The sequence below is a fragment of the Zootermopsis nevadensis genome, unplaced genomic scaffold (assembly GCF_977971745.1).
Source record: "Zootermopsis nevadensis isolate Lab colony 2312 unplaced genomic scaffold, Znev_1.0 Znev_ptg000061l, whole genome shotgun sequence".
Taxonomy (NCBI): domain Eukaryota; kingdom Metazoa; phylum Arthropoda; class Insecta; order Blattodea; family Termopsidae; genus Zootermopsis; species Zootermopsis nevadensis.
The window spans coordinates 3858599-3886575 of record NW_028259192.1 but is presented as its reverse complement, the minus strand read 5'-3'; the positions used below and the strand labels follow the sequence as shown (position 1 = coordinate 3886575).

At 35.3% G+C, this 27977-nt stretch overlaps 2 protein-coding genes across 6 annotated transcripts; both read right to left on the bottom strand.

The window, feature by feature from the left end:
* Window positions 1-523: 523 nt before the first annotated feature.
* LOC110838372 (uncharacterized) lies at window positions 524-8631 on the bottom strand. The gene is made up of 7 exons (XM_022081507.2): window positions 8339-8631; window positions 7642-8205; window positions 7160-7248; window positions 5794-5950; window positions 3718-3782; window positions 3562-3631; window positions 524-2274 (listed from the first exon to the last, which is right to left on the bottom strand). The coding sequence occupies exons 1-7, from the start codon at window positions 8474-8476 to the stop codon at window positions 2083-2085; spliced, it is 1275 nt and encodes a 424-aa protein (XP_021937199.1). The 5' UTR covers window positions 8477-8631; the 3' UTR covers window positions 524-2082.
* Window positions 8632-12437: 3806 nt separating this feature from the next.
* On the bottom strand, window positions 12438-23713 carry LOC110838370 (rab-like protein 6). Of its 5 annotated transcripts, none has more exons than XM_022081501.2 (11): window positions 23566-23713; window positions 19983-20156; window positions 19258-19364; window positions 18418-18635; window positions 17967-18107; window positions 17185-17394; window positions 16072-16595; window positions 14847-15009; window positions 13906-14386; window positions 13254-13489; window positions 12438-12930 (listed from the first exon to the last, which is right to left on the bottom strand). In XM_022081501.2, exons 2-10 carry the CDS (start codon window positions 20104-20106, stop codon window positions 13289-13291), a joined length of 2169 nt encoding a protein of 722 aa, XP_021937193.1. In that variant the 5' UTR covers window positions 20107-20156; window positions 23566-23713; the 3' UTR covers window positions 12438-12930; window positions 13254-13288. The 5 variants fall into 5 exon arrangements, with proteins under 5 accessions (XP_021937193.1, XP_021937197.1, XP_021937194.1 ...); XM_022081505.2 differs by having other exon boundaries at window positions 16081-16595; XM_022081502.2 differs by having other exon boundaries at window positions 23460-23704.
* Between the last annotated feature and the right edge of the window lie 4264 nt (window positions 23714-27977).

Genomic DNA, 27977 nt, shown 5'->3' with positions numbered 1-27977 from the left:
CATGATAAACATGACTAGAATATCATTCCTGTGGAACCGATTCATTTCTTCAAAGTAATGTAATTTGCACGTTTGATTTCTCTCTCTTCCGTTTCCATCCACCATAAGAGCACAACAGTTAAGATTTTTACACGATACATTTTAACTGAAAAGCCAACGAATAACCACCCAAAATCTTCCAGACATTTCATGAGACCCCATATAACTAATGTACAGCAAATAGAAAAGCATTTCAGAAGTAACAGATGTTAATGATATACCAAGTATATGTTTGATATAATGTGTCTATTTTTGTACAGCGAGCTGTTTTTGATAAATCTGGTGACAAGTTACATGAAAGTAGAATTACTATAGGCATTGTAGGCTTGTAATATTTAGTCTGCAGTTAAAGAACTTAAAAGCAAGAAAATAATATAAAGATCATCATTTTTAGAATATGAAGTGTTTTTCACTGTATGCATTAGGAAATGAAATCATATCAACTTAAAAAACAAGGGATGGGAGTTGTACAAATAAAATCAAATAAGGTTATATACAATGCATCACAACAGCACTTTATTTTCTATATTTACAATTATATAATTTAAGAAACAGATTAACATTTCAACAATGATAATCAACTTAAAAAGTCATATCCTTTTTACATTCACTGTTGAAATAATAAACGCTCTTTACAACATGATAACAACTAACAGCGGTACTGCAATTACTACGATTCCATCAGAATAATTTAAATAAATAATACAAATGTGATCCAGTATGACATACACATCTCATGATAATAGGAAGTGTATTAAAATGTAACATTGCAAAAATCTGACGAAGGGTGTCTTCTGGCTTGTGCCATGTAGTCTGGTAAAGGTTTACTGACGTTTCAGAGGTCCTTGCTGCCTCCATCATCAGGGCGATCACCCTGATGATGGAGGCAGGAAGGACCTCTAAAACGTCAGTAAACTTCTACCAGATTACGTGGTACAACAACCCAGATGACAGCCATCTTCCGACTCACTGCTGTGAAAACAATTTTAGTTTTATAGCAGGATATATAAACATGGTCAGTTAAAAATGCAACAGAAGTTTGTGATTTTCACATTACTCCCTGGATATCTTTGATGGCATAATCCAAGGGCAGTTTCAATAGGCTGTAATGGTATTACTATGAAACATACAACTTAATCAAGTATACTCGTACAATAATGACATGCAGAAATAATCAATTGTTGCATCAGTGAAGTATGAAATACTGGGCTAACCATTGCCATTTATTAGGTTACTGCAAAGGACCATACATTTGTATCATATTTTCAGTCGCCTGAAACTAAACTCTGCTAGAAAGGAACCACTTCAGATTAAGAGTGTGCTAGCTTTATTTGGTAGTAACTCTTTATGATTATAGGTTTACATTTGTCTTATCAAAGTGTATGCATCTTCTATTGCAGCATCACATATATTGTGTACATAGTATTCTAAAGTTCTATTAAACCCAAATATGTTTTTTATTCACTTTAATTCAAGTGTTTATTTCAAAAATATTATTTTATGGTTTGCATATTCATTTTAAAGTACAACACGTTAATAACATATAGAACTTATTCTAAATTACTATTACCTCTTGTTTTTCAATATATTGGAAAAGTTGCACATAATTTTACTAATAACGTTCATAATTTAAGTTTCAAAACAAATATATTGCATTTTCAAACATGCTATATTCATCAGTTTAACCAATTTGTGTTAAGAACTTAGTTCCAATTTATGAGAAAGATTGCAACAAACTGTTTCTTAATATGTGGGGGGGGGGGGCCCCTACATATTGTATGATAGAAGGAACATTTCCCAAAAAACAACATTTAATACAACTACAATCTTTCAACAATACGAATCAAATTATAATGTGTTATACAGATGGATTAAAAAAAATCGTGTACACCTTAGTTTTAAATTAGCAACAGAAGCGATCCACTATTAATTAAGCATATTAAACCTGTGTAAGATATGTGAACAAAACTACATGTATTCACAGTTGTAAAAGATGATAAGTAGCATGCACACTCCTAATGGTATTCACTGATAATGCAAATTTCACTCTATTTTCTCTAAAGGTAGCATCATGTCAGATAGACACTGGGAAGTCTTCTCCAGTTTGCTAAATGCTGAAAATAATGGTGAAAAATCAGGTGTGTTTGGTCGTGACAAGAGGCCCAAGCAGAGAGCCAGTTTTGCTGCTAAGTCAGTACTCTTCACGTTGGTTGCTGTGTCACTATCTGGCATCATCTGCAATTACAGGTAAAAATACAGACATCATTTGTAATAGTATTAATATTCTGTGACTAACTATGTCTTCCAATTTTTGGGCCAGTTCCAGTAATAAAGAAGTATGTAATCTGAACTGCAAATTACATATTAATTTCAACTAAACAGGAAATACCTTAAAAGGAATTATTAAGAAAATATACATGAGGTATGAATGTAGTACAAATATAGCAAATTTTCTCAGGAAGAGTAAGTTTAATGAACAAAATTTATAGGGCATAAAATATATACTTTATGGTATTTCAGTATAGTTACAATTTAAGAACATATGTTCAAAAGAATACTGAGGCTGTTTTGTAAAGAGACAGACTGAACTATCAAAATGGGCCAAAATTAAATTGATCAACAAATGTTTGTAACAAAGGCCACTATTAAATTAAAATTAATCCAGACAAAGAGTCTGAAGATGGCTGTCTTATGGGTTGTAGCACCACGTAGTCTGGCAGAAGTTTACCAGTGTTTCAGAGGTCCCTGCTGCATCCATCATCATTACCCTGATGATGGAGGCAGCAAGGATCTCTGAAATATTGGTAAACTTCTACCAGACTACGTGGTGCTACAATCCAGAAGACAGCCATCTTTGGACTCACTGGTCTGAATACCCAAATCCTAGAGTTGTTTTATACATATATATATCATGAACAAGGTAAAGAACTTTGGGGTTTTGTAACAGGTCGGAAATTTCTTGAGTCTCAGCAACTATTAACTTTTCATGAAGGACTCTGCTTCATGGGGTTTTTATTTAATCTAGTCCACACCATTTTTTAAATCTCATCTATTCAAATTCTTTCACAAAAATTTTGTATGTATTTCTCACCTCCTCATGCATGCTATATATGCTGCCCAGCTCATCCTCCTTGATCTGATTGCCCCAATAACATTTGCAGAAAAACACAACCATTGTATAACATTCTCTTTCTTAGGTCTAAATACTATCCTTGAAAGTCTGTTCTTAAGCATTTTTAATCTGTGTTCTTCTGTTAGGGTGTGAGAGTTTCAAAAGTTTTATAAAATAATTATCAGAAAGAGTTTTAAATAACTGTGATAAATATCTTGAATTAAAGTAATACCATATTTTCTGATAACCAATTTTGAAAGAAAAGCCATGTAATCATTTATCACTCTTTACTGAACTTTTGAGTGCCTCCTTTGTACAGTACAAGACCTTCACATCTTTTGCTAAAATTATTGTTACAATCACTAATGGTAAGATTTGAAGAAAACTTTTCCATATCACATTCCAAATACCTTATCTGCAATATGCCTGTATACTAATCCATCTCCTCCAATGTAGAACGTAGAAAAGCCATCATACCACCTGGAAATAAATATTATATTAACAAAACAATTGATAAGCTGAAATTATAGTTTATCCTATCTCTATAACAGAAAAATAAGACTCACAGTTCTTGGTTATCAAGCATTTCCTTGGGTTTCCAAAATTTGTACTTCCAAAACATAAATATGACCTGAAATTTAAGAGAATATATATAAACAAGACAAGCATTTCTTAAATGCAATGGCAATTTTTGTCAGCAAATCTACTATTTCTGAGATGTCAAGAAAAATAAGAAATTTTAAGCTTCAAAATATGATTTTTTTTATTTCGTGCCATGTCAGGTCCACACATTTATGAGGCCTGACCAGAAAGTATTGTGACTGAATCTGTGAAAACTAAGGTACCATACTTACAAGGATGGGGTGATAAATCCCTTCAAACCAGGCTCCTTCAGACAGACACACTTACTTGTTCTACTCTTCTTGCCTATGCTAGTAGCACCTCTGAAACTCAATTTTTTGAACTCAGTAGTTATCCTGTTCCTTTGTTTTCACATCGTCAAATATTTTGCCTTTCAATCTTTTATTTCTTTCTTTTATAAGGTTTAGTTTAGAAACAGCAGCAACTTACACTGAGTGATAACTGGTGAGTATGGAACTCTTATTATTTGTGAAACACCGCTTTTAGCCAATTGATGCATGTCCACTTTTACAGTCATTTACTGCATCACAGAAATGTATTTTATTATCATCATCATCTAGCAGTCAAGGAGTTAGGGTACTTGTTGATCCATTCTGGCCTCGAATATTCTTTAACATGTGTAAATAGAAACATCAGTTAACTGTCTGACCTTGTAGAGTGTACTTATAGTTGACACCACCATCATAATCAGAGAAAACAACCGGCTTCACTTTGGTTTCGCTGCATGATTCCTCAGTTGCTGAGAGGAAGGGTAACTGTTGTGATGACTGCTGTTTAGTTTCATGGATATAGCACTAGACCCATATTTCACCATGTCATGATATTTTTTTTAAGACACAAGCCATAAAAAATTCCTACCTCTCCAGTCATTTCAAAAACAATCAATCTTATGTCATTTTGCATTAAATCATGCTCTTCAACTACCGGGGTCCGCAGTGGCCGCGCGGTCTGAGGCGTGGGCCTTCGTGTTGATTGGTCGCTGGGACCCTGGGTTCGAATCCCACTCAAGCCATGGATGTCTGTCCGCATTCTTCTGTGTTGGGCTGTCCTGTGTAAAGGTAGAGGCCTTGCGACGGGCCGATCCTTCGTCCAAGGAGTCCTACCAAATGTCTATAGATCAAGCCAACGAAAAAGTTGGGACCCGCAGTGCTCAGGCACTTGAAGAATGGGTCGTTCCCAGTATCTTCAACTACCAGGTCATCATTTCTGCTGGTTGTCCAGGATGATCATTACTTTTGACAGGCATTTGTCCTCTTTAAAATGACACAAAAACTTACAAATTGTACCCAGCTCAGCTTTTCATCTCCAAATGCTGCATACGTCAGCTGATAAGTTTTGATCTGTCTTTTCAATCTTCTTGTAAAAAAACTGAAGTCACATGTACTGTTCTGTACATCATTAAATAGTAAGCAACATAAACAGTACAAATTTAGACACTGGTGATGACTTCACAGTATATGGACATTCAGTAACATGTCAGAATGTGTTCATCATCACAGTGTACCTGTGCAGTATGAGAATTAACTGAGATACAAATTCAATTTTGCTACTTATCAAACTTTGTACAAACTTCAGCAGTGAAAGTATGTCATGCACAACTTAACTGCAATACGAAATTGGTTAAGTTAGATTTCATAACGAAATTATTTTTTCATAAAATCAAATAATTATTTTGAACTGAATTCAGATATGTAGAAAAATATTCAAACCCCATTATAGTGCCACACTTTGTCACCATGGCCAAGATTCGCATTTAAAGTGGTGTAAGCAGTACATTGAACATTTTTATTTTCAGGTGTATTTTTACTTGTCATGCGGTTTACAAAATCCTGTAGCTAGGACCTTGAGGGTTTAAGAAAGGCAAATTGCATACTATAGATGTATGCTTCATACTTTTGTGACATTACAACAGATCTGACCAAGGAGTGTTGGTGGCAAATTTATTGTTATTATATATACCTGTATCTATGTGTACATAAATGATATAAATATATGGATACCTTTAAACTTGAGATGCCCCTTATTCGCCAGCGAATTTTCACAGTGCAATCTTCTGGATGCATGGTTATTTTCAAAATCTCAAATTTCACATATGCAAATTTCAGATGACCAACAGTTCGTAACAGTGCAACCTGTTTCACATAACGGTAAAGGCCACTGCAAAAAGTACAAGAATATTCAACAAAAGAAATAGCTGAACACTACACCACTCCACTCCTGCCTGCATGAAGTTATTCAAGTGACAGTTTATTCTACCTTTAAACACACAAAAATATTAGCAATATTTACATTACTAAATCAATTTAAAAATGAAAATCATTTAACAAACCAAACAATTCTCTGGTAGTAGAAACCAAGTTTCAACACAGCACAACACAATCCAGAGTCTGTACTATCCACATCCCCTCCTCACAACCTATTTCCCCAAGACCCACTTTCCATCTCTAGCCATCTTCCAAGTAGCCATTTACCAGAGGTTTCCTCACTAAAATTCCGTATGTCTCATCTAGCCTTGAAGGTTTTACTTTCCTGACAACATCAATTGACTTCTATAACCCATATGTTTTTCTAAGTAGACCTACATACTTTCTTCCAATAACTGTCATTTTTGTTCTTTCCTTAAAATAAATGGCAACGTTTCACACCTGTCCAAAATAACAGACACAATTTTTTTTGCTTTTCAGACACACACACACACACATCAGTTTGAATAATAGATGACAACTTTTAATTAAAAAATTATGCAAATTTCTAAAACCAAAGTTATTTGAACATTAAAAAATCATATGTACTTCATTGACTGAGTCCCTCCAATTACATAATTTACTCTTACTAGGACTGTTGTAAGTTCAGGAACTGCAAGTATTGGTCTTGATGTCAGTTACAAAACTATACATGAGGATATCTGATGAGGCAAAGTGTGCTAGAAAGTAAACTGTCAACTGATCACTTTTCCAGTCAACAGTGTGCTTTCACTTCTCTTTACCTCAGGTCCTCTCTGTATAATGCATAGCAGAAACTATGTATCATTAAATGCGGTCAAGTAATTATCACATTATGTTCTTATTTAAAGGAATTAGCTTTGCCAACATACTATTTTAGCATAAAATGTCATATTGATAATAATATTTGAATACCGAACCATCACTTAAGTTGCTTTCCATCATGACTGAGAGTGAAATGTGAGGTGAGTGAATGAAGGTGAGTTACTATTTCCCACAAGAGCCATGTTATAGTTGGTGTAACTAAATTCAAATATCTTTGTAAGGATTCACCCATAAACATTATGACCTCAAACATCTATCCCATTCACCTGCCATGTTATTAAGTTAAGAATCAGAAATTTACATATCACAATATACTTACACAGTTCTTGTGCCCCGTATATTGTTTTCAAATACAATGTCTTGATGGTATATAGTGTAGTCCAGTGGTTGTATGAACAGATTTGGGAGCTAGAAGAAATTACATTTGTGCTTTATGAAATGCAATTTAAATTATTACTTTCTACACCTGTATGTTTGCAGTCTTATAAACATAAAGCTGTCACACTATATGCCATGTAGGCACTTTGGAGCAGAGAAGGTATAGCTCCTACTCATTCTTGACCTTGGCACTAGATAAGGGTAAGTGGTCAGCATCACGCCCCGGCCACACTTTCTTATAATTTATATTAATTTAATAAGTCTATAAATACAGATGTGGGGTATAGTATACTTGGCAAGTTGAGGCCACAAACAGAAACATGGTTTTCCTAACACCCTCCAGATAATTGCAGGAATAATAATACTGTTAAACATGCTCCTGTCACTTAAAGCTAACATAACTCTGTGGATTCTTTTACTTACTGTTAATCTTAGAACATTATAAACTTTATCAAGCTGTTCTTGTGATGGCTTCTTATCTGAACCCATCTGATAGTCTGGGGTCTTTCTGTTGTTTGCATTTGCTAATATTATCATTTGCTTCTCAAAATCTGACAGCATTATCAATCGTTCATCCTTAAAATGAATTCCCGATGCATATTTTACACAGAAAACATTTTCCTCCTCTATATCCATGATCTCTGTACTACCTCCTTCATTCCAAAGAATTATATCATCTTGTGTCATTTCAAATGGCCTAACACCCACTTCTAAGGGATTAAAAGAATGTAATGCTGAATCTGGTTGTGCAGAAATGTCTCTCTCAATTGAAATTACGACCGGACGAAGTACCACTGCCTTATCAGTTCCTTTTCTTTCAATTGATTGCCTGCAAATCACAGATTCTGCTTTGGCCTCACAAATCCTATTTAATTCTTCAAAACCGTTTGAAGAGACGGAGTGAGAACACCACTGTGGTCGTCTTGCTTGAGGCAGATTCTTCACTGAGGTCATTGGTGCACTGGCCATGCATCGAGATTCCAAAAACTAAAAATACAGAAAATCTAGGTTATGTACGTCCATTAAAATTAACATATTTATCTCATCAACATTCAACATTATCGAAAGTCATGAAATATATATAACTAAAGTTGAAAACTTGTAATTTATTATTACTTACTTCTTCCAAAAATTGTGACTTTGATATGTGCTGTGTAAGTTGTCTTTGAAGGTGCGCCAAACCCACATGTTTACGAGAGGGAACAAATTTACTTGTTGGTTTAAGTTTACTAGAAACAGTCCTTAAGCAAATCGCCATTCCAGCCCTTCCACTCCAGAGAAAGCTGCAATGCTTTCGTTTTTCGTGTGCTTAGTTACACAGAATTAATATTCGCCATGAACACTTACACAACAACGTTGTAGCAGCCGAACCGGCCCGAGCATAGTTCACAGAATATGCGACATACGTTCATTAATACCAACATAAGGGTTGATAAGTGAATGTTTAAAAGTTGGCACCTTAGGTATGACATATATATATATATATATATATATATATATATATAGTGCTGCCATCTATCTTCAGTGGTAGTCACACTACTATAAACCGTATTGGCGGTAACAGTTCACGTTTAATTTGTTCTTTATATACACATTTTAAATTTACCCGGATGACGGAGGCAGTAAGCACCTGTGTTCTTCGAGGCTACATGGTGCAACATTGCAGAAGACAGTCGTGTTACAGTACAATAAAATGTAAGTACCATTAACTATTCCCTACATGTTATTGCACTATTCAACCATTAAAATTCCACTGACAAGATTTTATTTAACTTAATACGCATGTGTAATATTAATACAAGGGATAAGCTGCATCAAGTAACACAGTGTAAAACTTTAACTGACTTCACAGCTACAACTCTGTTTTAAACATATTGTCAATGTATTGATAGATCTGTAGCAGTTTGATCATCATTGACAAGCTTATCAAGAAGCACTGTGCTCCATGTAGAGCATTAGTTATGATTATGTCATTAGCCTTCCATTATCATTACATTACATGCTGAAAAATTCAGATGTCAACTACAGATACCTTAATTCAAACAAATATGTATTGTGGTTCAGTCCATGCCGACTCTCAATGTGAATCCTTTCTTGGAGTTACAAGTTTCAAGTATTGTAAAAACATGCATATTCCTTGTTTGAAACATTGTATAAATATATTTTTAACAATATTTATATGGCTTACATTCTATGCCTTTGTTCACTTACTACTATAGCCAAGTCAAATATTAACTCAAGTCTGTAGTGTAGCATCCCAGTGTGTTACACTGATTATTGATTTTTCTTGTACATCACTTTTCACACACTCAGTTCATTATCCATCCACTAGAATGCCATGTTTTGGTCCAGTCTGACCATCATCAGGTTCAGTTCACAGCTTTTATGTCATTGCATTGGGGATCATATTATCTCTTCCTGATATCAAGAAATAATGATAAATGTTAAAACATTTTAAATTAGTTAAAAGGTTAAAAATGTAAAACATTTTAAAAATTTGTAATTTTTTTAACTGTGTTATGGTGTATCATCATAGTTTCTACAATGACCTACCATAACATATTCAACTCAAATAAAAGAACACACTGGGGGAGAATCAAAAACTAAACATCTTTTTTTTGCATTTTAACATGTTATTATTTCTTGACATCAGTATTAGGTAATATGATCCCCAGTGCAATGACATAAAAACAAGAATTTTAACCTGATGATGGCCACATTGGACGAAAAAAAAAACATGTTATCGTAATGATTGGTTAGTGAACTAAGCGTGTGAAAAGTGACATACAAGAGAAACCAAGACTCAAATACTAACTGTTGACATATGAAGTTTGGCAAAAACTGAGGGCACCATAAATAAAGGCAGTCTTTGAACATGATATGCACTTTGATATTCAAATCAAAAGTTTTGGAAAAGGATGTGTGGAATTCAAATACATACTTCATAATGTAGACCAAGGAATCCTGAAGTATAACCACCAGATGCTTTCATGACTAATATAAAAGATTATTAATCAAGTTTGTTCCAAATTTAAGATTTTTATTTTCTGCATATCCTGAATACATTCAGTACCTAAATATTTTTCATGTGTTTGGAGACTGAAGCTTATTATATATTTATGAATATTTGCATAAACACATTTGAAACTGAAGGAGTTCACAGCATTCTTTTTGTTCATGAATATGTTTTCACTTGATACTTTCTGAGAGACCACTTCTTAAAAATTAGTGCCTTGGTACTTAGTCAAAGTATATAAGCTACCTACCCAAGCATCATGTTGATCTCATAAACAAAACAAATTTGATTCAATTAAAACCATAAACTTCCCTTACGTACCATGCAATGAAGTCAGCCAGAGAAGTGGAGATAAAGCTCCATACACTAACTTAAGCGCTACATAGAGGATAGAGATAATGTACGGTCAATTTTGTGCTTAGGCTACTTTATGGCTGGGAAAACAAGGTTGGGTAGACTCCAGAATGGTATGGCTGTGGTTACAAATAAAAATTATCAACAAGTTTAGAGTTAAAAGTGATAGTTGAAACCTGAGTTTAAAAATTTGGGAGTTCATACATTTTGAACATGTTTACACAAATGTGTCACACTTTCTCCACTGCTTGCTTGCCTTTATTTAATTGGTGTATAGTTACAAGACCTTGACTGTTTCGTGATTATCTGAGAGAGTTGTTGCCCTCCCCACAACCCCTCATAGTTTTTTTGTGTCCAGTACACACCATTCAGCATGGTGTGCATTGGTGGTTAGCAGGATTCACGACCCATCAGTACATGGGTTCGATCGGGACCGTGACATTTAACGCTCTTGTGACCCCCTTTTTGTGAGACGATGATGAAAGTGGAGTAATTGTTGGGATGCCCCGGGGGAAAACTCCCGTGATACCTAGACCACGGAGTTGCCGAACACAAGTTGTAAATCTGAGCACCGCCGGGAATCGAACCCGGGACCCCAGTATTACAAGCCCAGCGTTCTAAATGCTAGACCACTGTGGCAGTTGCCCCTCATAGTGAGCTCCAAGCAGCCAGTTGGCTATGTGTGATCTAGGAAATTTGGCCATGCTACCTGAGCATAAATGAATAATTCCAAAGCTGGTGTGAAGTTTGAGACACAGTTATTGGGTTTATCTAAGGTAGTTGCAGCAGCTTTAAGTGATGGTAAAGCAGTGAATGAACAGTACCAAGTGACTAAGTCATCCGTGTGGACTGACAGTTCAGTTTTGAGTCTGAGTGATGCACAGTTCAAAGACAGTCCTTGAATAGTGTGTGCAATGAATTGCCCGTCATGAAGCAATGAACATAAGAAGAAGAAGAAAAGGCCACAGTGGACAGTATGTTACATGTACTATGTGGATGAGTGTGAATTAAATATGAAACCAAAAGAAAGGATGATCAACATTGAACAATTATATAAAGTATTATTCTTCGATGGTTTTCAAGTGCAGTAACCAGAACAATTTACAGTAATTACAATTGTAACAGTATAGAATACATTCTAGCTTGAAGTGAACCCACATGGAATCAGTGCTATATGCACCATACCTTATACAAGCATGGTATGAAATGGAATTAAATTTATGATTTTAACCAACCATATGGTTTTGAACCATAGGAACAAGAGGGACCTGAAGGACAGTTCTTTGCTCTGAGAACTCAAAGTGGGGTATCTTGTGGAAAAAATTATGCAAGAATGAAAATAAAAGAATACAGAAAAGAGAGAAATTGAAAGACATTTAAGAAAAGAAAAGCTTACTTAGGAACTGAACACAAGTTTCCTGCACCATAGGCATTCACGCTACCAACTGAGCTACAACAGTGAAATGAAGGAAGGTTTCGTTTACTGGACTTACAAAGTAACAGTAAAGAAAGTGGAAAATAAAACTGTGTATCATAAAGAAACAATGGACTATGTATACCTAATATTTTGGCCAAGATGTCAAAGAAGGGCTCACCATTATATTGCATACCAGAGCCAAAACATAGGGTGACAATTGACCGGGTCCCGTTATAAGTAAATTTTATGTTGTAACAACTGGAAATTAGTTTTGAGATAATTAAAATGTAAGTTTAACAAGTGATTGTAGACCAGACATTCAGAGCCCTTTTCTGCCAACCTTAGTGAAAGTTTTGATAAGTGGATTTTCTTGAAGGATGTGAGAAGTAGGAATGTAAGAGCCAAGGGCTTTTAGATAATAAGTTGCTTGGCTTAACTTACTCATTTGTCAATGTATTCACCAATCAGATGAGCAAAACACATTAACAATATTCATGAAAGAGGCACTGAAACATAGTGGTCATTAATTGACAATTGAATGCATAAAAATATTTAGAATACTTTAAAACACTGCGTTACAAAATGCTTTATCGATACTGGTTATTAACAATTAATTTCATCTGAAAGGAACAAGTATTGTATTATATATGTAGTTAAACTGCACTGTACATTATTTAAAATTTAGACTGAAAACAGCATTAGGAAGTTACATATCAACAAAGATATTAGAGCACTTATAAAATTATATACTATATGTTTACAAATAATTAGAAAACAAAGTACCAGGCGTATGTACAAGAACTTCTGTTACAAGCATGTTGAAACAGCAGAGTAAGATTCTCAGTAGTTCTGTTCCTAGCTGGTAGTTCTGTTCCTAGCTGAAAGCCTCTTCTACACTTCTTGGCCTTCAACAAACCTTGTGGACCTGCAAAATATTATACTGTTATTACCTGAATGTAGTCAATGCAAGGTGTTCATTTATGGAACTTCCTGAAGTTCATTAAGTTGATCTTTTCAACAGGGTTGAAGTTAACATGCCTGTAACTAAGCATGCTCTATCACCAGTAACATAACGAAGATATTTTTTTGGCCATTATGAAATATATGTATTCTAAGACAATTCCGCTGCTGATATATATGTAACAGAATTTCTGTGGTAAAGAGTAATCTTTTCTCAAAGTCTCCACATGGTGCACATGGGCATCATTTACTCTCAAAATCTTTGGTATAACAAATTCACATACCTACCTTTTTCTTAATTCACTGATAATCACAACCATATGCTAGATGGCTTCATAAGCTGTATCAACGGGTGTTAATCCTGGCCCATTAAGAAATTCTTCTAATTCATCATGTTCTTGTTCATCTTCACAAATTTTACGACTTGGTTTCTTCTTTTTCTTTTTCTCATCATTCTGAGACTTACTGGAATCCTTCTCCTTGCTACTTTTTTTCTTGTATTTCTTCATACTTTTCTCTTCATTCTATAATAAAACTCATGTGGAGAAAGTTACAAAACCCTTATGAACATTGTTCATTAATACAAGCATTTTATTTATTTTCATAATATTCTCCTCAATAATAAAACTACTTCTCACTTAGATAGTTGTGCTTATTTGATATAAAAGATATGTATTTTCATTTTTAATCTACACTAGCATCAATAATGTAAAGGTCTGATAGACTGATGTGCATGTCAAATTACTGGCACTTGGCAAAATTTTTAATACAAGATTTATGTGGTTTAATATATTTACCTTAAGTTATCTTTCTTTGTGTTGTTACAAATTATAACATTTTTGGTCAAGTCACAAACTACCGTGCTGAACATTTTTATAGTACTGTTATTATTTGTAAAGCCTCAGACCAATTTCTGTTTACTACAGAGGTTGACGTGTACCTTCTTTTTATGCCTGCTCTTCTTTTCCCTGGGAACAATAGGACTTGAACTGCCAGAGCTCTGCTGCAGTTGCTTTGGTTCCAACAGTTCCAAATGCACACTGGATGATGCTAGACTAGCACTGTTGTCCTCATCCTCTTCCTCTGCCTCTTCAACTTTTCTCACAATATTGCTGCTATGGGTACTGTCTTCACCACCTTCTGGACTCTGTCGCCACTTGCTGTCGGTACTTAACCAAGTATCTAATGCATCTGCAGTAATATCCCCTACTTCACCATTCAAGTGAAGTTCTTCCTTTTCATCAGTCTTTGTATTCTCGCTTATGACCTCATTTTCTAAGCTGGATAGAGATTCTCTTTTTTTCAGTATGTCTACAGTATGATCACTGTTGACATAATGGGTGATGGTGTTTGGCAAAGTATCTTCTGGGTCAAGATCATCCTGGAAACCAGCAACTAATGGATTGCCAGTTTCAGCATCACTGTAAATGCAATATTCAATTATTATATAGGATTCGTTTGATATGTTAAATATATAACAACAACAATGGCCACAATATAAACGTCCTTGATTTTAACATTAAATCTCGTAACCTATTAATTGCCATCCAATTACAAACTAATATTATAAAACAGACAAGATATGAGTGCAGAGGACTTGGAGTAAAAATTAATTTTAGCATTCAAGTAAAATGGCTTACTGTCTGGCCAATTTAAGTCTAAAAGTTGGAGTTTTGAGGTTCAGATTCTGATTTACGGTATTTGCATACAAGTGAAACCGTGAAGTTTTGTTACAAGTTACACAAACATTTCAAAATACTGACAGCATAATTAAGTAACGATGTTGATCTCTTCACTTTTACTGCCTACACTTACTCAGAAAAATGTATTTTGTACTAAGGAGGGTTCTCACTCGCTTCTATTCTAGCAGTAAATAATTACCTATCTGATTCTGCTTCAATTTTCTGTGGAGTGCCTCGTTCCTGAACGCTCGTATCTTCCAAGAATGACCTGTCTAGCATTCCTTCATCAGGTACAAATTCTTCCACGCTTGTTATGGGTTCAGAAGTAGCAATGGATGCAAGGCTTTGTCTCCTCATTTGTGCTAATGAACACAGGACAAACATTTAAATAGAACAGAATACCTACGCAAAATATGATCCTTTGCCACAAGCATTTTTATGGCTAATGAACGAAGCTGGACTAGCCATCAGTTAAGTCAACACCAGTGTTTGATTCCTGGCAGGAAACAAATACTTTTCTCCTTGCCATTATGCTTAGATCAGCTCCTAGGCCCCTGATCAAATGTTTCTGGCAGCCCTTCTGTGGCGGTAAAAGTGGTTGAATTATGAAGCTGACCACTCACCTCCATTAGTGCCAAGGTGCAACAATTTCATGTTCATGTCATGTTATTTGAAATCCAGGGCTCAAAAACTGAGCACAGAGACTGGCCATACCTACGCTGAGATATTTTCATGGTCTTCACTCCTTGTTCCAGACCTAGTATTTTAAGTTACAACACTCATATTGGTTGTTTATGCACATAATTTAAAACTAACCCATAACAAAAACAAACTGTTCTTGTCAGCAAGAGGTTATAAACTGTAACCAGAATGGAAATTCATTGTACTGTATTCTTAGTTTAAAGTGTCTAAGTGAGCTAAGACACAGTTCTTCTTGCGCATCACATTTATATTTAGTAAATTTTTCAAAATTATTATAGTTCAAATTCCTCTTTACATCCAGTACAGTGGACATACATAACAACTTCATGACTTTATACAACAAAGATATTTGTTGCATTGTTGTATCTCATCACTTTAACAAAAAGATGCACAGAAACACAAACCAGACATTTCATTTCATCTAGGTGACTGTGCGCAGGCAATTTAAATTTAACATGACACTGCGGTGAATACTGCAGTACTTGGTGTGCCTTAAAAGGGCAAATCTGGTCTGAAATACCATTTGTAATGTCTCCACTGGAATGGTGGCCCATTCATGATTTACGAGTTACTAAAATGAATGTCCAACAGAAATTGAAAATTATGACACAACTTTCTTCAAAGCAGTTTTTTATTAATATGTTATATATTTATTTTTCTAATAATTTATGCCATTATTTATTTTTAATGAAAAATATAAAAATTAAGCTGTATGTCAATACCCAACTCACGCTGCAATTCTTCTTGGCTGTCCTTAGATTTACCGAAGATCTTGGACATGAAACCTGAGCTTTTTGAGCTGAACATTGAAGATCCATCTGGCCTTGCACTGGATGACAGAGATTCTACTGACTGGGAAAGTGTCATTTGCTGTTGTGGTACATGACTCTGAGACTGTGAATTACTAACAGCAGTGCTGCTGCCAACATTACCACTAGGCTGTGGAAGTTTATTTTGTTCTGAAGTAACTGGAACACTAACAATTTTCAGTGCTAAAGTAGGGTGAGTCCCAGGAATTGCGTTTCCTGCACCAATAGGACCAGGAATTGACAAACTTCTTCGGTCATATGATGAATCATTTTTATTTCCTGTCTGCGAGGACTGTGTTGAAAGTTGGTGGTTGCTTTGGAATGTAGGAGCAGAAGCTTGTGCTGAAGTGCTCGTGTTGGCTGGTGCCATTGATGAAATGGCACTGGAAGTCATGTCTGCTGCCTGACGACGCTTATTCATCAGATTATCAATGAACCTAGAAAGGAACCAAATCAGTCACACCTTCACTTGGTGAGTACTCTGTTCCACATGAAATTCATTTCAAAAGGTTTCTCAGCGACATATTTTAATAGAATGTTTTCTTTATTTAGGATTCCACATATTCATGTTTTCCTAAGTAAGGAGTTTCTAAAACTTGATTCAATGAATTATTTAATACAAAGGGCAGGTGAAAAATCTAATTTGGAATTTTGATCATAGCTCGTCAGTAAATTGTCTTACTTGTTTCATATTAGCAAATGTGATGCATTACGTACCACCAGATTATACCAGAATAAATTCCCTTTTGCCATAAACGGTCTTGCAGACAAGAACTCTGTTGGTAAGAATAAGGGCATCCATCCAACAGTTAAACCTTTGGATTCTGCTACTACAATGTTTGTTACAGGAAATTACCTTTATGATAAAACAGTATTGTATCTCTGACCTAATTTTTAGAAACAATCAGAATACCGTAATTCTAACTGTTTAGGTTATACAGTATTCTATAGGACTATTCTTTATTTCTGGATAAATAAAACAGGTCATGTCAAGTTTAAGATTCCTATTATCACATTCAGACTCACTTATTATAGTCAGCATCTTCACTATCCTGATACAGATCTAGTTCTTGTGTTGTGAGCTGAATCTCATGCTCATTTGTCTCAAGCTGACCTAACAAAGTCTCTTTCTGCAACTGCAGAAAAGGCAAATTGAAAAATTTGTGCAACAGTTTTAATCCAAATCCATTTCTCATTGATGACTCCGCATAGCGGACTTGAGCTGACCTTGGTGCTCTGGAAAAAGGAATTGCATTTTGATGTTATATGACACCCAAAATTATAAATCATACTTTAAGGCAAATTCTTTTATATCAAATCTAAAAGTTCTAAAAAGTGAAAGTCCCGGAATACAAGATCACCACATCATCCATCCGTGGGACGTAAAAGAATAAAATAGAAATAGTAGACACAATTCGTTAAACATGAAAGAAGCCAAATAAAAACAGAGACTCACAAAATGTGGGAATAAATACATATGATGGAGACGGAGATAGAGCCCCATCTCCGAAACATCGTTTTACGTTTATATTTTATTTACTAGATGATGGATAATATCCAAGAAAATTTTTATTCAAAAATACTTTTACATCATAATTTTTATCCATACTATTAATTCCTTTGTTTCATCTTAGTGATAGTGGTTCTGTCAATATCATTTCTACTTTAAATTATAGAAAATAACTGAAAACTGATAGGGGCAATATTCTGAAAAACACTTTCTTATATTCACATATTTTGGACTGTTATGTTTGTTTAGTATATTATTTTTAGTAATGAAGCATTTCTTATGTGGCATTAGATGTTACCTCTCTTGGCTCTCAATGAAATATGTCACATGATCAGAAGTCACTGTCCTGTGATGGGCCATGTCACAGTGGTTAGCAAGTACTAATACGGGAATGTGAGACGGTACTTTAGGTAACTCACGCTGCACGTAATCAAATGTCCTATGAAAAATAAAGTGAATTAAATTATTCCAATATAAGTTTACATTATATGAAGTCTATGGAATTATTCTTCTACACTTTGGTTACTAACATAATGAAGTGCAAAAAAAAAAAATCATGGCATGAATAAGGTTTTACAGATTTCATTCTGAAGTTAAATGTGCAGCTAGTAAAACTGAATATTACCAATTCCATTCATTTCCTTGAATAATTTACTGACTTTCATTTTATTAAACCTGAGTTCAGGTAATTGTTCTTTCACATGCTTCACAAAAATCACTTTAATTCATTTAAATTCTGTCTTGCTCACCAACTCTTTGTAATGTCCATCATAAGTATGACACCATTAGTGCCCTTGTACACATCAAGAAATTCTGCATCTAAAGCAGGCTCTTCAGGCACCTCAAGTTGGCTGTTGTCAAGTTTTAGTCCATCAAATCGCTTCTTTTTACCTCGATCAACAACATCCCACACTTCTACTTTCACTATGTCATCAGTAGCTTTATAACTCCACTGGATACTGGCCACCTGCAATAAATTCGTTAATCCATTATTAAATACCCCCCATTAAATAATGATTTACCAGGTTAAGAGATTTCAAATTTGAATGCAATATTATAGTATTTGAAACAGGAGAGATTAAATCAAAGAATGAGTTAAACAGCAACCTGAACCAGAAATTTTCTCACTTCTACCTTCAACACAGTGCAAAGTGACAATTGAGTATGTCTTAATATTGTACAGCAGTATATGTCTAGTTTATATTTGTAGAAGGCTGTCTCATTATTACAGTGTTTCATTTTATTTTTAACTTCTTTTAATTGTGTGCTTTGCTTCATGATTAATATGTTTTATAAATGACAGAGCAGGTGTAAAAGTGGTGTTTGAAAAGGAACTTTCCAGGCGTATTTAAAGTAATTTAGTATTTGTCAGATTTTCAGAATTCCACTATAATCATAGATATGTACTTCATTCCACATGTACCCACTTCAAGAAAACTTCCATAAGGTATAATCCAATAACGCAGGAGTGTCAGACTGATCAAAGGTCAAGCTAGGATTCTTGAAAACTTTAGAAATAATTAACGGTTTATGAAAACTGCAAAGAAAAAAGTTAATGGGTAAAGTAACATCATAGTCTAATTGTTTACCTGAATCTCTTCTGTTGGGATGTATTCTTCAATAAATTTCTGTCCTTGTAGCCTATGAAATAAGCAGGTTTTGCCAACATTTCGGTCACCTTTGATTATTAACTTCACTGGAAATGTTTAAGAAATACTTAAATTGAGTATAAATTCATCCAGTATTAATAAAATGTATTAATCAACAGACTACATCTGTCAGATATACAAAATAAAAATACTATTGCTATACAGTGATGTGCATGAATATTAGTTAGAAGTCATTAAATATAAATAACGATCAGTACATTGGAACATTAATTGATTTAAAGGATATATGTTAAAGTTAAATTAGGCTTTTCAGTAAAATGACCCTTAAAATTAATTGATGTGAAACAAACTTACATATGCCAGTAGTCATATAAATGCAAAAAAAAAAAAAAAAAATATTGATGGACTCAGAGCACATGTAAAATTTCAGTTAGCCCTTCTAGTAGACTAGCCTATAAAATAATCTGAAGGAAATGAAAATCAAAACGCATTAAATAGATTAATATAGTCCTACCATGCCTTGTTTCAATGAAATTGGTTAAGTAATTTGGGTATTATTTGTGCAGGCTGACAGACACAACAAAAAATGTGATTTCTGCAACTTTCTAAATGCAATTTACAATTAATAATAGCAAGAAACACATTAGATCATTGCAACTTATTCCAGATTTGTGTCAGCACCTTGATTATTTTGGAATACTTACTATTGTAGTGCACTCCTTTGGCAAACTTTCTCTGTAGACTATGTGACATTGATAGATGACCAGGCCTGGGGACATTATTGCCACCTTCTGCCTTCCCAGTAAGACGTTTTAGTGCAGAGAACATGACTGTGAACTTCTATTAGCTATTTACTCAATACATTCAGCTGTGCAGTTCTACATGGAATAAATCAGAAGCAATCGAAACTAGAGAGTGTAATTATGTGGAGTTAATAATGAGAGAGGCATTTACATTTCAATACGAAATACTGTCAGGAATATGCAAACTGATGAACCACACACTGTATAGCAAATCATTCAAATATTCCTAATAAAATCTTGGGAGATCAGCTGCGTCAACTGGTTGAAAGAAGAAACCAATGTTCTGGGGAATTGTCGGTTTCTTCTAAAGAACAATCTGACGTGGCTGATCACCCGGGAAGATTTTATTGAGTTATGCTGCTGCAAAAGCTTCAAATCATATATCACTAAAATATGCATTCAGATACAGAAAATCCACTGTTGACCAGACAAGTGATGATTCACTAAGTTAAACATTTATAATCTTACTTCCTTCTTAAATGTTCATTATGAATTGGGTGTTGTCCTCACTCCAATCCCCCCCAAATACATTGGTCTGGCTATGCTTCTGCCTTGTCCAACCCGCTCCTATATCGAAACTTGCTCATGATCGAGGTAGAAATGACCACTGAAGTGTCAGTCAGTTTCTACCAAAATATATGGCACAACATCTCAGGAGATAGTCATATTCAGGCTCGGTTGATATAATCAGTTGTTAACAGGCTCAGAAATTATATTTCACACCAGAATACACATAGTATTCTCATGTGTTCTTTGCAGTATGCATCTAGAGGTATTACATCTGCCTTGTTTGACAGTTCCCACTTTGGCCACCAGATCACAGCATCTCAGTGTCTACCTCCTGACTTTCCTCATCTATCATTTGTAGGATTATTTAAAAGTATGATTTTCAGGATGTGCAGAATTGCACAATGTCCACATCAAATTTTATCTAGATCCATCCAATGTCTCGACTTGAATCGACTGGACAGGTGGACAGACATATACAGCCAGCCCACAATATGTTCTCCCTGTGCACTTTGTGCAAAGAACACATAACAACTGGTGGAAAGAGACCTTGTTTAGAATGAATTTTACTCCACAGTTTACTGATACAATTGCCATTTCCAGACAGACTGAAGTTTATAGATTTAAATCAATCACAAAGCATTGTTGTCAATTTAAGCACTAGTGTAGTGTAGCACTAAACACAAATCAATTTTTTTTTTTTTACATCATTGTTTTTACTTGAGCCTTTGGGAAGTTCGCTCATTAAACTTCAACAATTTCCTATTTTATTCAGTTGCTCTCATTGTCAGTTTTTGGCTTCTTGGTTTGCTGGACTTTGATTGTACATAACTTCCATCATAGGCGTCTAAATTTTATATTTGTTTTATAATTTTTTGGAGAATGTTTTTTCATTTTACATCCCATGGATGTATGTTGTTGTGATCATCTTATAGTCCGGGACTTTCACTTTTTACCTTGTCCATAGATAGGGATTAGCTCTATCGATTGGGCCCAACAGAGTAGGTATTCCTAAAGACGGAGACAGACTATCATCTCTGAAATGTCCTTCAATTTTATTATTTTATTAGACGATGGAAAACATCCAACAAACTTTTTATTCTGAAAGGTACTAGGTTTCCTCTGAGCCAAAATGTGGAGGTACTCCATCTTGTGAGTAAAGCTACATTAATCTTCGTAGAAGAGAACATTTTATAAATTAAGGTTAATTCAACTTCCAAAAAAATGTGTCAAAAAAGCACCTTTGTCCCTCAGTGAAATGCAGATAACAAAAGATTATTTCCTCACTATTCCATGCCATATGTTTACCAATGCCTGCTTTAAATATACACTGCACTATGTAGAATGATGTGGGACCAAGTACAAATTTCTTTTATTGGTGACACTATCATGACGAAGCTGAGCTTTACCCATGTAGAAATGCAATATAATTTACCCCCCCCCCCCCAAAAAAAAAAAAATGTACTTTGATGATGATGAAAATGATGACAGTGATTTTAGTAGTCTGGCAGGCACTACTGGCCAAACCAGAACATTTGCCATTGCTGTGTGCGGGGTTCACTGAACAGAGCCAAGTATGTTGCCTTCTGTCATTCTGCATTTACTTGTAGGATGGAAATAATCTCACAAAAATTCATTGTACATTATAAAACACATTTCAGTGTGGAACTCTACAATTTTTAAACTGTTAGCAGTATTCCACTGTAGCAGCATTACCATATCCATTAATAACCTCTATACGAAATGCATATTTATAGTCCTCTTGTAAATGTGAGAGGCATCTGATTAACACTTTTGTACAACATAAAGCAACACCAACTGAATACAACAATCAGGTTGTGACTAAACATGTGTGGATACATTTTAAAAAGTTACAGTGGAACCATGGTTCCGGAGAATTTGACGTAAATACGTCTATACAGTAAGAAGTTTATATAGTGGCTTTATTCTAAATATTTTCTTTATACAGGCTTTACAACTGATTAAAGTTTGAGTAAGACAGTACTGCCTACCTTGAGTTACGCTAGAGATGGGTCTGTGGTAGCTGAAATATGTTATAAAATTTGTACATTTTAGAGTATCAACATATCGTGCAAACACCATATCTGTACAAGATTTTGATCTAGTAGTACTACACTGAGGATTTGACATCAACATTAAGCCAAACGTTTCCTCCATAAATGTGACAAAGCTTTCATTTTCCTCCTTCTTTAAATCAATGTTAAAATTATCTACTCTACGACGCACTTCTTCTACAAGCGATTCACAGCTCAGTTCTTTCAGCAATAACGAAAGCGGATTGTTGACAGCAATAAGGAAACACAACAATGCCGAGTAAACAGATGACGTTTCCTAGGTAACATAACAATGCATGCAAGCTGAACATTGTTGTCAGTCCATGTTTACAAATTGTTGATATTTCCTAGGTAACAAAATTACACATTTTTCTTACACTTTTTCGTTACCCTTTTTTGCGGAATGACACTGACTCTTCCATATAGACGTATTTACGTCAAAATTCTGAAAGTAAATGTGATGAGAGAATGAAAATTGGCTCAGATTTTATGAAAATGTTCTGATGGCAACCAGTTCATAGGAGTTCTTGACAATTAAATTTGATTTACCCTACAAATGAAATGAAAATTAAATACGTTGTCAATAATAAAACAACGCTACAAAGGTTTTATTGTTTTGTACTTCCAGACTAATTCAACATAATACATGTGTAAAGTGTGTTTGCTAGTCTAATCTACCATATCAGGTTTTTGTTGTTGTTGTGAGTTTACACTACAGGATTGATAAAGTATGTGTGTAAATTCCTGTAAGACGTGTTAACTGTTAGGTAACTGATTTTCACTTAGTTCCAATTACCTTCTTATCAATAATAGAGGTCAGTGCTTGTACAATGGACCCTTATTTTCGCTTATCTTTCACTTGTGACTTAGGCGGAAGTTTTATGAAATGAGCTGCAACTTACGTGAACATTCTCTTCGTATTAACTGGAGCCGATTAACCATAATTAGCCTCACAGCTGACCGATATGTAATACCCAATCGCCATCTGTCAGGCATAGGAAACCATTACAAGGCTACAGTGCATGAACCTCATTAATTCGGACATACTTGCATTGTGCTGCTATCTGGTGGAAGATTTTAGTATTTTAGCTGAGAAGAGATATGTCTTCAATGCCTCTGCCGGTTAAGAACAGGAATGACAAACTGATCAGCAGGAATGATCAGTTGCAACTTGTGTGTATGACATGTTGAATACGCCTCATCCGTTTATCCGTTGATGATAGGTTTCTGAATTAATGGTCAGCAGACCGAGAGCGGCACATCTTAATTTGTGCGGTTCGTACATTTTTGTTAACATTATATGAATTTTCGTCGACATTTCTGTGTTTATTTTCAACGATGCTTTTTTCAGTAGATCAGAATGTTCAGCGTCGATTTTTTTCATCAAAGTACCGTCATTTTCACACAACAAATTCTCATTTCGTGTCACTTCCTTACACCGTTGTTCCTTTTCATCGGGCCATCAGCGAATTACATTTCTATTTTTGTAAAATAATCATCAAATTCAGATTTATGTGGATTGCATTGGTCACTGCACTATCAGTGGAAAATACATAGCGGAGCAGTGTCCATTCATTATTACTAAAGATGTACTAATCGACCACAGTTTATTAAAATTGATTCAAAGCAATGTAAATTGAAAGACAATTATTGAGGAAATTAATAACGGAGTTACTACTTAAGAATAACTCACATCTGATGTAGTCCATCAAGATTGATGCATTCGATTCCTCAAACTTCCCATAACGCGCAGTCACATGGCCGGTGACATGTAAGATAAAAGAAGTAAAGAGTAAAGCTGTCCCATTACTCAACATGGCGTTTTTGGGGGATTACCTCCTACTCATTCTTTACCTCGGCACTACATGGAGGGGGGGTGAGTGGTCAGCGTCACGCCCTGACAGGGTTTAACCCCGGGAAAGGAACCCGGTACCCATTGGGTAGGAGGCTGGTTGGGTCCCAGAGCCGGTTTGGACGCAGAGGCTACAGAAAAAATTCTCTCTCCCTGTCGGGGACCCATGGTATTAATTTATTGTCGAGAATGGTTGGACATATGCGTTAAATCTGGTACCGAGATTTTTCCATTGAAGCCTAGTTCACAGTTTACTTTTTAGTTTCTTAAAATTAATGTACCAACGTGACGGATGCTGAAAGTCGTGAGGTGGGACGATGGAATTGCCATTACGCACAATCCTCTGCATAAACGTGATAACTTCATCGGTCTTGATGGCGTTCATGTCCACCAGAACGTAATTGGTTGGGCAGATTTCCGGGAAGTTTGTTGTGGGCATTTTGTAATTTGAGGCTAATCCAGAGTTGTAGTCAGTGTTATGGAATCGGAGTCGGTAAAAATGTACCGACTCCGATATAAAACCTTAAGAACACTTTCGCTACCTTGTGAGCCGGCAACGGCCTCACGCATAGGGAGATTCAATGACGCATGAGCCACGTGGTGTGGGAATAATGCTTTGTAACTTTGGTTCCGGTACCTTAAGAACACAAATCAACTGATTTCAGCAATAACCATTAGACGTATATTTAAATATAGGTTAAACTAACTAATTAGATGGCTTACCGAACCCGAAGATTCATCACCGAATTAACCAAAGCCCTCCACCGGACCCTGTCCTGGGCCAACAAAATCCAGTCTACTTCGATTCCTATCTCCCATAGATCCCGCCTGAGGTTATCCTCCCATCTACGTCTAGGTCTCCCCAATTTAAATATAGGTTACAAGTCTAAAAAGTTGTCAGTGGAAACACGGTTCCGGAGAATTTGACGTAAATACGTCTATATGGAAAGGAAGTTTATATATTAGCTTTATTCTAAATATTTTCTTCATACATGCTTTACATTTGAGATAAGTTTGATTAACACATTGCTTATTTAACTTGAATTAGTTACGTTTAAGATGGGTCTGTGGTAGCTGAATGTAATGTAAAGTAATATAATATAATGTAATGAAATGTAATGTAAGGTAAGGTAAGGTTAGGTTAGGTTAGGTTAGGTTAGGTTAGGTTAGTGGGGCACCTGCGCAGACGTTGTTGCGCAGTGCAGTCATATGACGTGCGCATGTGAGGGCACCTTGAGCTCGTTATGGTCAGTTGTAAATTATTAAACACCCAAAAATTCGATTCCGTCACTTTAAAAAGAATGTTATACTCTGAGCTTCACTTTTATACCTAATTTAAACTTTTTACAAGGATGTTATATTGGACACATTCTTTCAGTAATTGCAATTACACCAATCACTTATCACTTAAATAGGATGTTATTGAATATTTCATAGTGGAAGTATATATGTCGTCACACGAAGAAGAATTTATTAAAATATTTATTTAATTTTATATTACACTACATGTAATTACTACAGTGACCCCATTCATCGTGATAAAGAATAAAGGTTCTCAAATTACATAGGTCCAGCTTCTGCAGATAAGCGATATCTGTATATGATTTACGTGTTACTAACTCGTACAAACGTCTTTAGTGAGCAGACATGGCATGCAAATGTACGTTCACTGAAGACGTATGTCTCAAATGTGACGAACCGCACATATTCTTGCATGTTATGTTGGATTGGTGTTTCACTTGTTTCTATTCTCACACGTCACCGAGAAGACATTCTTACACTGAGATTCACTGTAGGTAGCACTCTTTAATATCTGATTGAACGGTGGCAATTAATCTTGTTAATGGTCCTGAAGAACTCTGTTTCTAGAGGACAAAGTTACGTTGATATTGACCGACCGAAATCAAATAATTCCAACCGTAGTTTAATGGGGACTATTCAATCGGGACTAGCCGACTGTTCCAAGACAGATTCAGTACTGACTGACTTCTGATTGGTCCTCGATGCCATTCGAAAGTATTGATTTCTTTCCATTGAGGTCTTCACAGATGGCACGTCTTATCTTTGGTTCCGCATTTTTCCGGTAGACTGCGTCTTTGTGTTTGTACGTCGTGTCCTCGAGTAAATGTGAGGCAATATTTTCGATATATTTTGTTGACATTTGACATAGGACATCTCTATGTTACCTCAAGTATGACGTGCGCCCCAAATTCGGCGCCCACTAAGCATTGCAAATAATGTACCATTGATTTATATTCATTTGTTTAACTGAGGCGACTTATATTAATAAATGACATACTATCATTCACATATTTTTATTCCGATTCTTTCGTTATATGACACTTATTTATAGTGAGTTAGATTGGGTCATCGTTACGCATGAATTTGCTACGTATTTGCGTCAACATCAGCACTGCATAAATTTTGCAAGAAACAATTCTTGTGGAGACATTATGTAGGTTTAGACGTGTTATGATGTATTACAAGCATATAAGCACTATTTGTGTTATATGTTGAATATTTGAGCACGTAATATCGTTATTGGTAAGTGGTCGTGGCCGACTTTGCGCATCCTCCACCTCTCGACTTTAATGCCTTCGTATGAATTTATAAATAGCGATAAGGCATAATAGAGTATGAATATCATTATCTTACCTGTGGCATGACGTCCATACAAAATTTCAATAATTTCTGAGCATCCATTCGCTTTTTCGAAAATTCATGCGCAGGAAGGCATTTTGCACTGATGGAGTTTACCCTGTCTTGGTTGGTTTGGGTTAGGTTAGGTTAGGTTAAGTTAGGTTAGTGGGGCACCTGCGCAGACGTTGTTGCGCAGTGCAGTCATATGACGTGCGCATGTGAGGGCACCTTGAGCTCGTTATGGTCAGTTGTAAATTATTAAACACCCAAAAATTCGATTCCGTCACTTTAAAAAAATATTATACTCTGAGCTTCACTTTTATACCTAATTTAAACTTTTTACAAGGATGTTATATTGGACACATTCTTTCAGTAATTGCAATTACACCAATCACTTATCACTTAAATAGGATGTTATTGAATATTTCATTGTGGAAGTATATATGTCGTCACACGAAGAAGAATTTATTAAAATATTTATTTAATTTTATATTACACTACATGTAATTACTACAGTGACCCCATTCATCGTGATAAAGAATAAAGGTTCTCGAATTACATAGGTCCAGCTTCTGCAGATAAGCGATATCTGTATATGATTTACGTGTTACTCACTCGTAGAAACGTCTTTAGTGAGCAGACATGGCATGCAAATGTACTTTCACTGAAGCCGTATGTCTCAAATGTGATGAACCGCACATATTCTTGCATGTTAAGTTGGATTGGTGTTTCACTTGTTTCTATTCTCACACGTCACCGAGAAGACATTCTTACACTGAGATTCACTGTAGGTAGCACTCTTTAATATCTGATTGAACGGTG

Excerpts from the sequence above, each read along its gene's own strand:
- LOC110838372 (XM_022081507.2), bottom strand. The coding sequence starts at position 8,476 with ATGGCGATTTGCTTAAGGACTGTTTCTAGTAAACTTAAACCAACAAGT. Across the intron at positions 7,249-7,641 it reads ATAATGTTCTAAGATTAACA|CTCCCAAATCTGTTCATACA; the intron begins GTAAGTAAAAGA and ends AATTTCTTCTAG. Across the intron at positions 3,632-3,717 it reads ATGCTTGATAACCAAGAACT|GTGGTATGATGGCTTTTCTA; the intron begins GTGAGTCTTATT and ends ATTTATTTCCAG.
- LOC110838370 (XM_022081501.2), bottom strand. The coding sequence starts at position 20,106 with ATGTTCTCTGCACTAAAACGTCTTACTGGGAAGGCAGAAGGTGGCAAT. Across the intron at positions 18,108-18,417 it reads ATGGACATTACAAAGAGTTG|GACATTTGATTACGTGCAGC; the intron begins GTGAGCAAGACA and ends TATTTTTCATAG. Across the intron at positions 14,387-14,846 it reads ATTGAAGCAGAATCAGATAG|TGATGCTGAAACTGGCAATC; the intron begins GTAATTATTTAC and ends TTGCATTTACAG.